The following is a 17,931-nucleotide window of genomic DNA, read 5'->3' as shown; positions in this document are numbered from 1 at the left end:
TAATTGTCAGCTTTTATACAAATCCTGTCGGCAGTGTAAAGGTAGCTGCAGGCTTGGGTAATCAATTCTATGTACCTAAAATGGTGATGCTTTTATTTTTGATCATCATAACCCTAATATTATTAATACGGTGGTCACCGACAAACTCCAGGTCAGTGACCATTGGACACCATCTTGTGGCGGACACTACAGAAATGCTAAAAAAGACAATTCGTAAAGACGGAGTGGTGAGGGGAAACCACCGCCGGACCACTTGTGCCCTCTCCCACCATTTCTTGAGTCCTCAAAAGTTTCTAAAAATGTTTGCTCTTCACTTGTGTACAAGGGGTATCCATTTTATAGCAGACATCTGCCACCATGAACATAATGGTGTGCATGCCTAAGTGCATTTTGATAACATCTCCCTTGTGCAAATCATTGGGGTTTTTAATTTACTTGAATGGGATCAATTACTTAGGTGCGTCTGTTAAAAGAGACATGATGATGTTGAGTAGTCAACACTTGCAAAAGGAACCCAGTTTGGGGCGGTGTTGGCAGGTGCGTTGTGCCAAATGACCGTCTTCCCTATACACCTCCACCATCGCCCCCTCCCCCCCTTAAACAGGTTACCCGACGTACAAGGAGAAGGTGAAGAAGCGTCCGGGCGGGCGCCCAGAGGTCATCTACAACTACGTGCAACGGCCCTTCATCCGCATGTCGTGGGAGAAGGAGGAGGGCAAGAGCCGGCACGTGGACTTCCAGTGCGTGAAGAGCAAGTCCATCACCAACCTGGCGGCGGCCGCCTCCGACGTTCCGCCCACCGAGCCACTCGCCGCTGGCGGTGGCGCAGCTACTGCCGCCAACGCCGCGGCCGTCATCCACGGCGCGGGAAGTTTGCACGCGCCGCCTCCGCAGGTGGACGAATTGGACGTCCTGCCCAACCTGTCTGGTCCGTCGAGGGGCCACGAGCATTACCCTGACCAGCCGCTGCCTCCCGACTGAGGAGCAGCGGTCAGGGGGTAGCAATGGCTGGCCGGTCGGCCGGCAGGCTAACGCGTCTGCGCTCCCTCCGCTGCAGAGTTTAGGGGGTGACACTGATGCCTCATAGCCGCTGGATGTCAAAACAAATTAAACATACACATGTAGGTAAAATATAAATCTCGATTCATGAGCGCACGCCTTTCTCAGTGATTCAGGAACTAGCAAACTTAACTGTATGCATGGCTGCCGACCGTTTAAATTCCTGTGTAAAACAGAAAAAAAATCAATGCACGTGTAAGAAGGAGGAAAGTGTTTTCGTTTTAAGTACAAACGTAAAGCCACTGTTGAACAAGTGTCTTCTAGCAAATGTATTCATTCTTCCACTTTGCTGCCATTTAGAAAATTTGTGGTTTTTTTTCCTATGGCATTCATTAGTAATTTAAAAGCATGCAATTCCACTATCATAAACCTATTCCTCAACATGCCAATGCAAAACTTATGAGTGTGTAATGTGTAGCGCTGCCAAATACATTGTTATCATTACAATGCACAACCTGCTTACCTGACAAGCACAGTGACAGGAAGACAGTGACTACCTATCAAAACTTAGAGACGACAACACGAGAATGATACGGCCACATAACCCACTGTATAAAGGGAATGCCCTGAAACCGTGTATGAACTAAACTAAACTTTTTTTTATTTTACAGCGGGTGCGGTGGCAAAAAGTTAAGCGAGAGCTTTTGGTAATTTATCAAAAAAAACCTGGTGATATTTTTATAGCTACCTTTCCATACGGGAGACCGCTCCATCTGTTTAGCAGATTTAACAACACTCAAAGGTGTGCATGGCACGTACAAAAGCCTTATCCAGACGACCGCATCTCAGACTCAGAGTTGAAAAAATGTGGCTATCCCAACAGGCAGCAGTGAAACAGACAACTGTAGACCAGTTTTGTGCTCATTAGGACTGGTCAGTATAGTACAACAATGTTCACTGCTGCCATATTACTGTCATATTCTTCTGTGTGTTGTTAAATCTATGTTTCCATCCTGCATTCATTTTTTCTGTTGTAATGGGGTTTCTCGTCATTTACAGAGTTTTTTTACGTAGTGTAGTGTTTAACTTTCACTTTCCAAAAACCCCTTTTTGTCCATTCATTAGGCATGTAATACCGTTTTATTAATGTCAGCAAGATAACACGATAGTTGTGAGAGATGACCCACCAATTGTTTAAATCAAGCCATATAGTGCATTCGTGAATATCGGTATAATACCAGTAAGTAGCACAATGGGCTTCAAATAACAAAAAGCAAATGGCCAGAGTCGAGGTCGTTGCACAGGATTTTTCGTCCAGTTATTATTACTCTTCATGGACGACTGCATTGCTGATATGTAAAGACCACAATAATTTTTTTTCACATTGCTGTGACTTTTATATTGCAGTTTGAATGTGTTTTCATGGTTGTCACCACTATAATTTATTCAAAAGAAGTGCTTGTATTGGTTGAAACAAGTGGTGTTTGTACTTTTTTTTATTATTATATAGATAAATTAACATCACGCACATTTGTTGGTGACCTTGTAGGTTGCTGGTCATATATTTTTTCATAGGAATCTGCGTTAAAATTCACCGAGCGTGGTGGAATTACATTTTTACACGCGTTTTTGCTTGGCAGTTGCAAATAGGGTTTTCTTGCATTTACGTATATTTCCTAATTGAGGAGGTAGTGGTCTGTAGCTGGTTCCCATGACACCTGTAACCCAGTTAGCACCAATCGCGATTAGATCGATTCTCAATCTGACCCAGCCTATCATGATCTTGAGTGAAAACCAGTAAACGATGTCATCCTCCAACGCCTCTTGACATTTGACCTTCCTAGCATTGTGTCTATAATCCACTTAAATGTTTCAAATGTGTGTGATAATGTAAATAGTGTAGAAAATGCTTACTGAGCTTATTAGCTGGCACCAATGTAAAATGACACACTGTGGTGTGATGTCCTCCGGAGTTACGTATTTTTACTATGGGAACCTCATTTGCCAGTAAAAATATGATAATTGGTTCTTTACCCTTCTATCTGGCAACAAAAAAGGTGTCAGTTTTGTTGCCAGATAGAAGGGTAAAGAACCAATTATCTTACGTATTTTTAGTCGGCCCAGATGTTGGTGGGAATGTTGGGCTGCGTGGCTGGGTTTGAAAATGACATGGCCACGTCCAAAATGGGTCTCGTGCTTTGGGGTTCCTTAGGACACACCGTGGCCCACTGCATAGATTGGATCTGGATTGGAAAGAAAGCATTCATGGGAGCAAGGCATTTGAGAACCTATATTTCTCTTTTTCTATAACAGTATTTGATGTGCTGCTCCGGAGTATGGGGGATTTCACTGCAGTCACTAACATTTGCACAAATTCTATGGCCTTATCTTTGTCAATAAATACAATGTGACACCTGCAACTCGTGGTTTGTTACATTTAATACAACTTTAAGATACGATACAAAAGTTAAAATCAATGCATTAACATTTTATATATCGATGCGAAAATATCTTGCCATGTTGAATTTGTGTTTTGTTGTTAATCACTTGTTAAGTGTGTTTAAAAAAAAAACCGATTTGTCCTGTATTATATATATGCAGGTTTTCCAAACAGAAGCTATTGTATGTGTACATACTGCTTGTGGATAACCCCCCATGCCTGCTATAAGACTGACCAACAATTGTCCAAAGTGAATGCATTGCTTTGGGAGAAATATATATATCATGGAAGCTCCGTTGGCAAAACACTTCATCCACTACCACCCTGCTATCTCCATAAACGGCATCAACGTGTCTAGAATTGATCAAAAATAACAACAAAACTGCAGTGCATGCTCACTTGAGTGGACATTGTCTCAGTTTACATGTATGCATGTCCTTTGTCTCAGTGGCAATCTCGCACCACATCGGACAGGTTTCTCCATTAGTGTGACACTACAGTAACAATGTACCCTTACTTGTGTTAAGCACTGTGTGCTTTTATCACTGAGAATGCTGTGGGAATTTTGTGATGTGAAATCATTTTTTTTATCTTCGTTATTCTAGTTTGGGGATTTGTATTTGCAACGCGACCTCGGTATTTTGTGTAATTTCCACAGAAGATCGTATGTGCACACACGGCTGGGTTATTTAAAGGGAAGTTATTGACCAGTTATGGCCATTGTTGCCTGTTCATTTTGAATGTTTGCAACTTTGTGTGTTTATATCTGTGTTTGCTAATTGGTTGCAATCTATCTTTACATCAATCTTGTACATGTATGAATGTTTTCAAATAAAGTTGAATTGTAAATTGCATGCGATGTTCATTGACATGCTTTGAATACCCGTTCACATTTGTGGAAGTGTTACCTCAAGGATGGCTCTAAATGCATAAATATCCAGTATGAAATAAGTGAGGCCCTCAAAGAATGGCAGGATTCCAAAGCCAATCAAACCTTGTGAGGCTAAATATATTTTGACAATCGTATTGGGCCTTATTATATAGATTGTTTTTTTTTAATGCTCTTTCATTATTAAAATGCTATGATTTAATAATGTATAATGCATCATCTGCAATAATGTGGGGCAATCTTGATTTTAAGCTTTCATGACCGCAGGAATCCATATATATAGCATGTTAACCTGACGTTACTGGAAAGAGCTGCATTTTTTTGTTTAGTTGGTCCTTCCTCCACCTCCGGTCAGCGCGGTTGGCTATGTACGTTATGAAATAAGTTCAACAAATTGAAGAGCACTCCACAAACATCATGTTGCCTATTCATCACGGTACATAAACTTTGTAGAAAGTATGTTGCTGTCTTGGCTAATTACGAGTACTAAATTAATGGGACAAAAGTATCATTTTTGGTCAGCCAAAATTTGAGCCTCCTGGACCAATGATTCCCAACAAGTAATTGCGTAAGCAGGTTTCCATTCTCTTTTGAGTCTCAGCTGTGTGGCCTGTTCAAATAAATGCTGTTGACGTCACAGACTCAAAGCCAGTCCCAACTTTGCTTGCGTAAACAAATGCTGGTATTAGAAAAACACTGGTCCAGAAAAGCCCGAGGCTACATTTCCGTGTTAAAAAAGTTTTATGGCAAAGAAAACCCACGATTTTATGTAAGATATAACCATAGACCGAGTTTGACTTTTATATTTGGGTGGGGGGGGGGGTCGCTTTGTCCCTCACATTTAGAACCACGGGTGCATATTATTAGATGTATTGTTTATCTTAATTGTAAACTACTGAAGATAATTAAATAAAGGTTCCAGTTTGGGCACGGGGAAGACGCTACGCCCCCCCACCCCCCAAACTCCGACAATGGATATAACCCAGATTTTGCTAAGACAAATATTACACCACGTTTTGTACAACACACTCGTCTAAGTTACCTTTTAAGGTTAAACAGTGTCATACAGCAGAAATAATTTGTATTTACGTTTTCTTTTATTAATATGCTTCCAATAGTCTCGTGGTGGGTGCACATCTCGTTCATAAATGGAAAATTAGAGACAAGCCATTGAGCGATTGGCCATGCAGCCCAGACGATGAATCATTGTAAACCAATGTAGTCCGCGCTCCTTCAATGGAAGCAGGCATATTAAAACTACACGAGCTCTCTCCTGAATCCGTCTTGGAGCTATCAGAACTCGATATAGGAAATTAGCTCTTAAACATATTGCCGTACGCAATAGCACATAATATTGGGCACCTTTAATGTGAAGGTGGATAACGATATCCGCAAGCGTCATCACCATCATAATAATGTAGTTAATTTATATTATGTGCCCATAACGTAACGTGGCATCAATATTCTCCTGGAGATGTGTGAAAACTACTGGACATCTGTAAAAAAAGTGCTTTATAGCTCATCGCATTCCTCCAGTTTAAATGGATTTTTTGATTCTGACAGTGGAGTTTTCAGCCGAGGGAACCCCCAAAGTGGCCTCTTGCCACTTAGGGGGGGTCCCACTCGAGTGCCACGGTGGTGAGATGTAACACCATCGTTCTGTGTGGAGCAGGAGCTCGTGGGTTCAATCCCGACCCTGACGCCTCCTGTATATTTGGAGTTTACGTCTCTCTCTCCCCGTGGTCGCGTGGGGTTTTTTCTCTGGGCCCTCCGGTTTTTCCCTCCAACATTTAGAAACATCCGTTTCGAGTATTTGGCTGCTATACATTTCCAAATGATGAGTCACTTCGTTGAGCTATCGTGCGTGGCCAGGTTGCTTACAATTAAGAGCTGCATAGCTTGGTGGGCCTTAACTGGTCAATTTAAAAAAAAGGTTCAAATAACTTTCCACGATGGGCCCCCCCTAGTGGCAAGCTGCCACTAAGGGGACCCATACTCTTAGGTTTTTTTCGGTAAAGTCACGTAGGTAAAAAATAAAATTTAAATTAATAAAAGTAATAATAGAAATCAAATAATAAATCACGACATCTCCGAGGCAACACAAGTCTCCGTCATCAGGTGGGACCGTCACAGCTAGATTTACTGTATCAAGTGGAGGCAAAAATTCCAAGATACAAGTTCTTAAATACAAGTTTTGCCAATTGTGTATTTGACCCCCTAGTGGCAGCTTGCCAACTAGGGGGTCACCTCGTGGCAAGCTGCCCCTCCCCCCTGTCGGCGCGTCTGATTGGCGCGTGGCACAGCCACGTGCTCGGCTTTCCCACCAATGGCGAGCGGCGCCGGGGGGGGAGGGGTGGGGGTCGCCGCGCTCTCTTCCTGTGACCGGCAAAGCGAGCGGCCTCAGCGACCCCAAAGCGCGCACGACGTTTCGCGTCCTCTAGGACTTAAAGTGAGTCGTTGTGCACCCAGGGACAGCCACCAGACGACGGCTGTCAACCTGTTTGTGGGGAGAGGGAATTAAACCGGAAGGTCGGGGTTGCTGGTGTGGAGGGAGGGGGGGATGTTGGTTGACGGGAGCGCGCCCGAGGCCTGCCCGCCTAGGCCGCACCGCGTGCCTCCCGATCGGCTTCGCTCGTGGTCACCTCGCAGCGATTACGTTGCTGTAAATGATCATTATAGCCCGCTAGTTTTGCTTAAATAGCGTAAGTTACGGCGGAAGCCAGTGTAAAAATAAAAAAAATACTTAAGTGTTTTTTTTTTTAAGACGAGAGGTTTAAATTGTTTATTTAGCGGACTCTGGATTCCCTGAATGGGCCTTTCGGAAGGGAATTCCACACGTGTATTATATAAACCCTGCTTCGTGGTAGTTGTCGACACGGGTATATTCGGAGACGTTTCTAGCAATGCCCACCCCCCCCTCTTCCACAGCACAACGTGTGTGCTGTGGAAGGGTCGTTGCCCGATGCGTCGCCGGCTGTCTTGTGGGTTTCATTCAAGGCAGAGTTGACGATTGTCGTTGAGTTTTTGTTCACATTTAGGGTCATGCTCATTGTGATAACGAACATTCTGACACTTAACCGTTGTCTAAAATTGTAAAGAAATGTACAATTGGCTAAAATAATAAATGGACCTACTTTGTATTAGTTTGTGGTTGTCCTGTTTAAATCGGGTCGTAACCGCGTGCGACCCATGATGTCCGACGTTTCGGTCCCAAGTACTGAAAGCATCCGTGCCGAAGTTACCAACTCGTACAACTCTTAAAACACTTTGGAGAGCTGTCGTAAAACAATCCCATTCAATCCCAGAAATGTTAATCGATCAATCCTATACTTAATAGCCATAACTTTAAAATAACATTACAAATTCCCTTAAAAAGCTGCAAGTTGTGAAGAGTGTGATTGTCATTCATTCACTGGCTAAATGAAAGCAGATGGAGGGACTTGGGGTTTGACTTGGGGATATATTCGTGTAATCTTTTAAAAATGTTCTCCGTATTGCAATATAACAGTTTTTGTTACAAAATATTTTTTTGTGAAAGAATGTGTATGTAACCGATAATTCTAAGCATGACCGTGTTTTTATAAGTTTAACTCAAACGGATATCGCACGCGAACACAAACTCTGTGAAGTAAAACAGATTCCGAACGCACTTTGTGTGACCTGCCCTCTAGGAATATTGGCCACACACAGTTGGAAAGGAGTTGGTGATACGCAATCGGAACGTTGAGGATTAAGCATTCCAAATATGTTACTGTTATATTTAAAATGGAAAAATCATTAGCAACCGAGTAAACAACAATTTCGTAGAAAAGCAGGCGTGGTGCTCGGAAAACTAAAATTAAATTGGGTACAAAATGTTCCCCGGATTTTTTTGAATGTGCAAATATGTAAAACGAATCCACTTGGTTGCCAATAAATTAGAAATGCACGGGGTTCGACAAAGCTGGACATGTGTGAAACAGTGTCACCCTTCATGGTGTTAATAATAGTGCCGCTTCTCCCGATGGGGTGGTGACTTGGGAACTAACAGATATCAGAAAATGTTGACAATACGCGTTGGCACGTGTCTTTCTCGTGGCACTTAAAAACATCAGTCGACAACATAACTGATGTGTACGATGGCATTGGTGGGGATGGTGTGGACCCAACCGTGTTGTATATAGAAGGGGGGCTGTACAGTAATTAGATGCGCCTGATTTGCCTTAGTTACCCCACCTTCTTCTTGATTCTTTCGGTTAAGTCACGTAGAAGGGAAGTAATAAAAATAAAACATAATAAAATAATTCTAACGACGTTTCGGCCACAACGCAAGCAGCCGTCTTCAGGTGAAAACCAGGTCTGTCGAGGCGACCGCGTGTTCGTCATTCGAGGCGACAGCGTGTTCGTCATTCAGACGCTGTCGCCTCGACAGACCTGGTTTTCACCTGAAGACGGCTGCTTGCGTTGTGGCCGAAACGTCGTGAGAATTATTTTATTATGTTTTATTTTTATTATTTTATTACTTCCCTTCTACGTGACTTTACCGAAAGAACCAAGAAGATGAATCCCTGCAGTCACGAAAGCTTTAAATCGAAATTTACCCCACCTTGTGTTTCATGTTGAGCATTGCACATCGTATCGATGCGCATGCATTATAATTGTCGGAAGGACATTGTTAGAATTCAAGGATAGATTGCTTTTTTTTGTACCGTCCCAAGCTGCGGTCATTCTTGATTTGATATCATTTGTGCTCGCCACTGGTGTTATCCATGGCCTATAGTCGAACTTGGGTGGCCAGATTCATGGCGCAAGTGCGCTTTCTTGAAGCACATTCTGCTGCTGCCTGTATGAAAGCTTTGCTAACAGAGTTTGCGTGGCGGTCTTGTATTGCAGTTATTACCGAACTCCAGTCCTGATGATCTTACCACGGTCCACCTTTTCACATGTATCGATCTGTTAAAAAAAAAGCCTATTGTTAAACGCTACATACAACTTATTGGTTGGTAAACACATCCCATAATAAAGGTTTTTGGGTTAGATCGCGTTATTTATAAATGTGTCACAACCCTCCACCACCCGACACGGCCAATCAGTAAAAAATGTGTCACGTTGACAAAAGACAAATCGTTCATGACTTACGCCCACCGGTGTGTTGAAGAGTGAACATCATTTACAATTTTGGAGTACGACGTTTCACTGGTAATTACATCCAGCATCATCGGGCAATCTGCGAGAATAGTGAAGCCCCCCCCACCTGCTCCCGGTCTTAAATAGAGCAGCAGGGTGACGTCATCATTTAACCCAATCAGGTGTAATGATATGATAGATTAGTAATCAATCGGGTGGTGGAGGGTTGCGACACATTTATAAATAACGCGATCTACCCCAAAAACCATTATTATGAATAATATTGGTCGCGAAAGCCTACATGTAACACTGACAAACATCCCAGATGACGTGGCGGGCGCTAATATGAATCAACATCACGCGAGACACTCGTGCGAACACCAGGTCCTTCCGAATTGGAATCAGTCATCAGGTGCATGCAGCACAGAGTAACTTGATTGGCATTAGCACGGAGAAGATTGGTGAACATTGGAAAGACCGGACCGTGGTGGGGCATGAGGACTTAAGTCTGTAGTAATTTATTGATATTGTCGATGCCGTACGCTCAACTAAAAGCGTATTTTCGCTGCCATACAGCTGTGAATAGCGCACGGTGGTGTGATGTTGACAAACAGCCGCTGGTGTTGTTTCTCACAACCCCTCCCCCCCCCCCTTTGTTGCTGGTTTGGCGCAGAATGCGTTACGTGGCCGCTTACCTGCTCGCCACACTGGGTGGTAATGAGCAACCCACTGCCAATGACATCAAAAAGATTCTCGGCAGTGTCGGCATCGAGGCCGACGACTCCAAGCTCAGCAAGGTGGGAGCCACTTGGGCTGATTTTGCCCTCTAACTAGCAGGAGCATTTCGATTTAAAGCTTTCGTGACTGCAGGGATTCATCTTCTTGGTTCTTTCGGTAAAGTCACGTAGTTCATTCAGACGCTGTCTTTCCGACAGACCTGTTCTTCACCTGAGGGACGGCTGCTTGCGTTATGGCCGAAACGTCGTGAGAATTGTATTATTTTAGTATGTTTTATTTTTATTATTTTATTATCTCCCTTCTACGTAACTTTATCGAAAGAACCAAGAAGATAGCAGTAGCATTGTTTATAATTGACATCACTTTTATAGCCAAATATGTTCGTGAGAATTTTATTGTTTTATATGTTTATTATTTTATTATTTCTCTTCTACGTGACTTTACCGAAAGAACCAAGAATATGAATCCCTGCAGTCACGAAAGCTTTAAATCAAAATATGTTCTTGTTATCGTCGATTTGTAAAGCACTCTCCTGGTTATTTACGATTATTTTTTTACTCTGCGTATGGTTTCCCAGTGGAAGCTGACGGGAGTACTCAAATATCTGGCAACCCAGAAACGTTTGTTTAACAAGCGTGATTGCTGATGAGACTCAGAAGGTCAAAACCGGTGCAGAATTTGCTTGATATGAGCAAATTTTCCTGGAAAATATAGGTCTGGAAAACCGGTGCACTAATTTTTTTTTTTCAATATGCGAAGACCCAAAAGGGAGGTTTGGTAATATATGTTATTAACGAATTGAAGTTCAAACGTTAGTAATAGTTTTTGTTCGATAGGAAGAAAGCCTATGAGTGGAATTGTGTGGTTGTGCCAGTGCCCACCACCTGGCAAGGTGCAGGCAATTGAAATGAAGCTCTACTGTCATTGCGGCTTTTCGAGGCCATGCGATATGACACTGCCAACTTTATTTTGGTGATCAGAAGCACTTGCGTCATTGACTAATAAGGGGTTCTGTTTCACGTTTGGGATTGCAGGTCATCAACGAGCTGAAGGGAAAGAATGTAGAGGAAGTGATCTCAGCTGGTAAGTGCAGTCAATATGGGTCATTGGGATGTCGCAGAGGTGATCCGTATTGTATCTTACAGACGCGGTTATGGCCTTGCATGTGTTGACATCATTTGAAGCTGCGTACAGAAACCTTATCTTGGATTTATTTTGCATATTTTATTTAGACTAACGTAGTCTACACAAACCCACGTGATCTGTATGGTCAATTAATCCCCACGACCTACATGACATGGTGAGGCCCTCATCCGGCAGTGCATTGACAAAAGTGCAATGTGCTCTATGTAAAGGTTAATTTAAAAAAAAGAAAAGCATTTCATTGTTATAACATTTATTTTAATGTGCTTTCAATGCGCGCCTACTACCAAAAATGCCCACTGAAGGGAGCAGGCACCCTAGCCTTGCTCAGCAGTAGCTGGTGAAAAAGTGTAGATTTCACTGCACTTCATACACAGCCTCGTTGACATTGTCTGCTCTCAGACCTCATATCGTAAACTGTGGATAGTAAACATCCATATGACCATCATCAGCGTTGTATGTGAAGTGCTTTCACGTTTTGTATCAAACCTCTGTACACAAAGGTTTTACATTTAACATAAACCAATTTTCTATTATCACTACACCCATATGCACATTACCAATTCACAATTACATACTGCAGGTGTAGGCAGTGAGCCGTGGAGCATTGTTATTCATGTAGGGCAGCTTTACGTTTCTTTAAGAGGAGGCCAACATTTTTTTAAGTACTTTCTCGGTGCTGATGCATGCTTGTATCTGTGCAGGGTTCACCAAGATCTCGTCCGTGCCGGGCGGTGTGGCTGTGTCTGCCGGCGTGCCCGGTGGCTCTGCCGCTCCAGACACCGCTGGGACTCCAGCCGCTGGTCAGTCGCCACTTCCAACCTCCCTTCCTCCCTCCCGTCGGCAACACCACAAATAAACAACTTTACACATTGGGGCTGCTATTGCTGTTTTCCCCTTTCATTTGGATTTTTTCGATCGACTCTCCCTAACCTGACGCGGCAGTCGCCAGAATGTTGTGGAACATCGATGTTACATGTTGGAATTGCTTTGTATGGTGAAGACGTGGTTTGTGGATGGTGGCAAGGTGCTGGAACAATTGCATTATGCATTCCGAAAAATGTGGGGTTCCTTGTGGAATCCTTCCTGGTCTTTGGTCTAGTTTTTTATTGATACATTTCCATCTCAGTACTTAGTTGTTCTCCATAAATGTCTATCACCACAGACTTGCATTGTTCACTCCAGTAAAATTTTTTAAATGTCTGACCTTCATACATGTAATTTTCAGGCTTTTGTGTTCGCGCAAGCCATAATTATGTCAGGGAGAACTATAATTAGGCTGGGCAACTGAAACTAGACATGGTTAGTATTCGCCAGTACAGATGCAGCATAAAGTAAAAAAAACTCCCGTTGAATGTTTATGCCATCCCTGAGTAATTGTAGTTTTGGTAATGCCCAGGTGGGGTTGCTAACTTACGATTTTGACCAAAGGGGATTGTGCACAAAGCCTCTATTTTCCCGTTTATTTTTGCGTTCTAGTAAATGTGTCTAATGGATCTGTTTCCCATGTCTTGCGCAGCTGCTGAAGTGAAGAAGGAAGAAAAGAAAGAGGAGTCCGATGAATCTGAAGATGACATGGGTTTTGGGCTGTTTGACTAGATACCACGCACATGTCTGCCACCCCGAATAACATCAAAATAAAAGTGTGAAATAAACCTTCATCGTGGTGTGTAATTCTATTCAAACAATAATATGACGGAAGATTATTGTAAAACATCAACTTCCCTGCATTATTCATGCAAGTCAAAATAATATGTGATTTTTCAGTTACTGAGCCGTGCTTTCCGCACTTAAAGTCTCGGTCGGCAGAACAGTTTATATATCCACTCATGAATGATCAGCATCTTGAGTTCATTTGAACACGTGTGTGTATGTCATACCAGCTTCGTCTTCGCCATTCAGGGTTCACGTAAGGGTTGTTGGCGTTCGCTCTCTGCGTTCGTGACATTGATTACCGTGGTGGCAACATCAACAATGTGAGTGGGGAGTGGCTTTTAGCCAGCCGCGTGGCACTTCGCTGCCCATTTCCTCGCCCGTTGGAGGCAGCAGCTCCGTGATTACCCAAACGGTCATGGCAGCCTTGTGTAAAGCTGACCAAATGTAAACACACGGCTGATTTAAATTGTACAAAATCGGCCAAAGCCCATTTCGTATAAATGGCAGGATAAACATCCATACAACCAGTGGTGCACCAATCGGCACTTTTTACTGTTTGGAAAAACATTGAGTTCCTGTACTTGGGTAAATGACCAAAGATAGTATTTTTTCAACAAACTTGCGAGTGTGTTTTCCCTCTTATCTCTGTTCTACCTCTCCTACTTCTGTTTTCCTTGGCGTCTCTTCCCTTCGGCTTTGTCTCGGTCACCACACCACGTGCTCCTGTGGGTTTTGTTATCACAGCTGCTGTGTCCTCTGGTGGTTACGCAACACCCCAGCTTACAGTGATACAAAATGTCCTTGTCATTCTTCCTACCACATTCTGTTGAGTACAAATACAAAAAAACAATCAGTATTCAGTTGAAGAACCCCCTCCAGTCCTGTGCTACCGGCAATCCCATTGCCACCGCCTTTCGCCTGAGAAAAACAACGCTTTGATATACGATTGGCTTGCTCCGCTGTTGCTATACACAGACAAATGCTGTCTTGTAAAAGTGGGTGAGAGTTCATTGAGGTTTTTTTCTCTCTTCGGTTCATCTGGTCGTTCATGAACAGGTATTGCTCAGGTCCTGGAAGTAACGCGTTTGGTAAAACTTGCTAAGATACAAGAAAAATTCGCGTTCATAATTGCGGGAAGGATGCTTACTCGTAGGCTACTTATTTGCAACAACTTGAAAATTTAAAAACATAAAATCTTTTATTATTCGGCGTGCCTGGGCATGTTCTCCTTCACGTGAAGTCTAAACCCTGAAGCGTGAACTGTTAATCAACTTCTAGCGGACAGTAAACAAGTACTCAGGTTTTTTCGGTAAAGTCACGTAGGTAAAAAAATGTAATTGAAAAATACTAAAAGTAAGTCATTTTTTATTTTAGTTTTTATAAAATTTAATTAAAAATTACTAAAAGTAATATTTAATTTTTTTACCTACGTGACTTTACGGGAAAAAACCTAAGAGTATGAATTCTTGCAGTCACGAAAGCTTCAAATCTGGAAGTAAACAAGTAGCCATGGCGCCACCTTCCCATCTGTGTCTCTCTCCACATCATAAATTGTACAAGTGCTTTTGACACATCCCGTGGGCCACACTGCCTTTGGGGATGCACCTAAGCATGCAGCATTTTGACATTCAACGTCTCGCCAACGGGTCAGACTTCTGGGGATGCCGGCTCCCTCCCCTTCTTCGATATGGGTCGTAGTTCAATGTAAAGCTAAATGTTGTACCGCGTGCATTAGTCGTGACAAGAGGACGGCGAGTCATTTCTACACTTCTTATCAGGGTAGATTGTATATCCAGAAATGCTCCTGTAAAAGAGGAAGAAAAAAAACTTTATCCAAAGGGTCCACAGGATAGAGCTTAATTTGAAAACTCTGTCTCATGAGATAGCGTCACATTTCGTTATATAATATAATCGTTAATTATTATTTTCAGTCCTTTGCCAATCGACTAAATCAGGGGTCGGCAACCAAAATAACAAGAAGAGCCATTTCTTTCCAATTCGGTACAAAATTCAGTATTTCAAGAGCCGCAATGCATCTATGTACATATACTGTACATACGTACATATCGTCAAGAAGCAGCCCGTAAAGAGCCGCATGCGGCTCCGGAGCCGTAGGTTGCCGACCCCTGGACTAAATGGATGACTAATGGACGAAGTTGCAGGACCGGTTCAATGCGTACGGGACCATCCATTGAGTACGTTCGCATAGAGGGGGGGGGGGGGTTAACCCAAATGAGTTCGCTTGCCTTTTGGGGGTCTACTGACAATGTACGTACACATTGTAAACGGGGGGGTGGGTGAAGCCTTGATAATAATTTGTCTACATTGGCCTTCAAATGAGTTAGATAGTCCGGCGGTGAACTATGTTTGCTTAAACACGTTAATATTATGAATCCTTGATCGTTTCTGCGTGGATTAAATATCGGCCGTTCTATAGGATTGGGGGGGGGTCAAGTTTTGACAGATTTTTGCGACCTACCCAACGGATGGCCCCTACCGCTGCATCACCCACGACGTTATCAAATTTGTCTTCAAACATAACGAACATTTTTACACTTACGTAACACGGCATGCCATGTTGCCGAAGCATTTTACGTGATAAACACTTAACCACGCAGGCCTTGCGTTCTCTGATCTGCACGTGAAAATAATTTGTAGGCTTTAAGTCGATTTGCCTTCCTGAACATGCGTCAACTCTCACGCTCAACAAATTTGAACAAATTACTCGGCGATGCTGCTGCATTGGCAGTGGTGCACAAGCAGCAGCAGCAGCAGCGTAAAATCAACACATGCGTGTCCATGGACGTTTCGGGCAATGGCCCTTCTTGATAGCACATAGATGTATGTGCTATGAATAAGGGCCGTCGCTCGAAGCGTCGCCAAGGGCATATTTTATTTTGGTCGGAGACAGTGTGTCTTGTCGGTTCCATTTCAAAAGACACCTTTGGCAATTTCCCTGCGGTTTTCCCAAACCCCAAGCACGCCGCTTTCTCGCCTTATCTGAAGCCCCACAGATCACACACGCGGAGTTCCTTCCACCCACACATCGAATTTCGTTCACGATGAGTCCTGCGTTTGTGTGTGGGGGGGAGGGGGGGGCAGTCAAGGGATAACATCTCAATGCCTTAAAACTCGGGTTGTCGAACGATAGCTGGTAAAGCGGTAACCGCTTTTAAGAATCGATTACCGGCTTCGAAAGTCAGAAACCGGTAACCGTTTCCAGTGGAATATTTATTAAAAAGCAACGAATGCACCGTATGGAACCCGTGAACCTACAAACCGCACGGTGGCCTACGGACATATGTTCTCGTTTCTCAGTGGAATAATAAAGGCGCGGACCTCCAATGGCTTTCTCGCGGCGCTGCTAGCGGAAGAGTCCCCCTCGAGAGTTCCACGGGACATCTGGCCTAGATTGGACCTTCCACGCTGACAAAAACGTATTGGAAGAGATGGCAGTGCCCACACTTTAACCCAGCCACGCGTGACCTCCCATCGACAACATATGCGGTGTGTTCCCAATCGCAGGACACTGCTGTTGTATGGACAGAGGCCGGGAAGGGTTTTAAGGAACTCCCCAGTGGTTCAACTCCCGTGTGGGGAGGTAGGATAGAACTGGTGACTTCTCGATGGCAATTTCTGTGTGATGATCTTCATTTCGCAATTAGAAATGTACTGCCTTTATGTTTGTTGCTAGAATTTTATTTTAATGTGTGACAACCCGTTTCTTTTTTAACCGGCGTTTTATTCGATAGGGCGAATTCAAAACACCCTGCTAATCAAAACACATTCCTGCGGAGGGAGCTGGTAGGAACGTTGGGTTGCTCGGTCAATGGCCAGGGTCAACGGCGGCGTGGTGTATTCTGCAAATATGCCCGACTGTGAGGGCGGGCACAAGCCGGCGTGAGTAGGCTAAGCGTTGAGTTTTATAAGGGCACCACGGGGTGACCAGCCCCTCCCCACCCAGCCCCACCCCTCCCACCCCCCACCCAGCCCCACCCAGCCCCTCCCTCCCCTCCCCACCCAGCCCCACCCCACCCGGTTTTTGACCCAGCCCCTCCCCTCCCCACACTCCCCACCCAGCCCCTCCCCACCCTCCCCTCCCCACCCAGTTCCACCCTCCCCACTCAGCCCCTTCCTGCACGACGGACGGACACAATAATCCCCTGTGGGCTGGTGTAACCAGGAGGTTCCTACCAGTACAAAGCAGTTGCTCACTACACAAGGTAATCCATCAACAACAAGCCAAAAACACTCAACACATTCGTCAATAGCAGTCTTAAAAAGAATACATATGTGATCGGCGACGTTTCTGGCAATGGCCCTTCCTCATTGGCACATAATGATCACATTAATGAATAAGTGGGCATCTGTGGAGAAGAGCTTCATAGCTCATCGCATTCCTCCGGTATAAATACATATTCTGATGCTGATCATTCATCATCAAGTCGCTGGGAGATTGGTGGTGCAGGGTTGCATTTCCATACCCCCCCCGTCCTCGCAGTGAATGGAACGCGTCCCAGAGGAGATGGAGCGATGCCGATCAGCGTGTGTGCGGGCTATTAAGGTGGATTGTATTACAATTGCAGAATCGTGAGAGATTGTGACAGCTTGTGTGTGGGGGGGGGGCTTCATCCAGCAGTGGATTAACCATGGCCAATGATGATTGATGATCATGTAACATAAAACAAAAAAATATAACACACATGTCCAACAGCCTAGACTGTATGTAAGTGACTGTGCTCGTGTTTTTTTTCCAGCAAGGATTTTAGATTTGAGTGGAATGTTTTTTTTAATTTCCCCAGTTGGCTTCGCCTTCTCTCAACCTCATCAGCAATGAAAGTGGCCCCTTAATGCAAATGTTGCTGCCTGCTGCTGCTGGCTGCTGCTGCTGTTGCTGGCTTTCCCGGTGTGAGCGAAAAGAGCCTCCCTCCATCCCTTTGTGTCGGAAGAGATCCGCTTG

The 17,931-nt window shown here is 44.0% G+C and overlaps 2 protein-coding genes across 3 annotated transcripts in view; both read left to right on the top strand.

Moving 5' to 3' along the window:
• BTBD10 (BTB domain containing 10) overlaps window positions 1–4,291 on the top strand; it is a 48,389-nt gene extending 44,098 nt beyond the window's left edge. For both annotated transcript variants that reach the window (XM_078859052.1, XM_078859053.1), the window contains one exon: window positions 605–4,291. In XM_078859052.1, coding sequence (XP_078715178.1) covers window positions 605–981 — 377 coding nt within the window. In that variant the 3' untranslated portion in view covers window positions 982–4,291. The remainder of the gene's footprint in view (window positions 1–604) is intronic.
• A 2,390-nt stretch (window positions 4,292–6,681) lies between these two features.
• On the top strand, window positions 6,682–12,970 carry LOC144933735 (large ribosomal subunit protein P2-like). Its single transcript, XM_078858805.1, has 5 exons — window positions 6,682–6,777; window positions 10,108–10,231; window positions 11,207–11,255; window positions 12,020–12,118; window positions 12,835–12,970. Exons 2-5 carry the CDS (start codon window positions 10,109–10,111, stop codon window positions 12,912–12,914), a joined length of 351 nt encoding a protein of 116 aa, XP_078714931.1. The 5' UTR covers window positions 6,682–6,777; window position 10,108; the 3' UTR covers window positions 12,915–12,970.
• The last annotated feature ends 4,961 nt before the right edge of the window (window positions 12,971–17,931 follow it).

Source organism: Lampetra fluviatilis, chromosome 8 (genome assembly GCF_964198595.1).
Source record: "Lampetra fluviatilis chromosome 8, kcLamFluv1.1, whole genome shotgun sequence".
NCBI classification, from domain to species: Eukaryota; Metazoa; Chordata; class Hyperoartia; order Petromyzontiformes; family Petromyzontidae; genus Lampetra; species Lampetra fluviatilis.
Note: the sequence above shows the minus strand (reverse complement) of the source record. Positions and strands in the feature narration are given on the sequence as shown.

Coding starts and splice junctions, on each gene's coding strand:
- LOC144933735 (XM_078858805.1), top strand. CDS start 10,109: ATGCGTTACGTGGCCGCTTACCTGCTCGCCACACTGGGTGGTAATGAG. Junction 11,256..12,019: donor AGAGGAAGTGATCTCAGCTG/GTAAGTGCAGTC, acceptor GTATCTGTGCAG/GGTTCACCAAGATCTCGTCC. Junction 12,119..12,834: donor CGCTGGGACTCCAGCCGCTG/GTCAGTCGCCAC, acceptor TGTCTTGCGCAG/CTGCTGAAGTGAAGAAGGAA.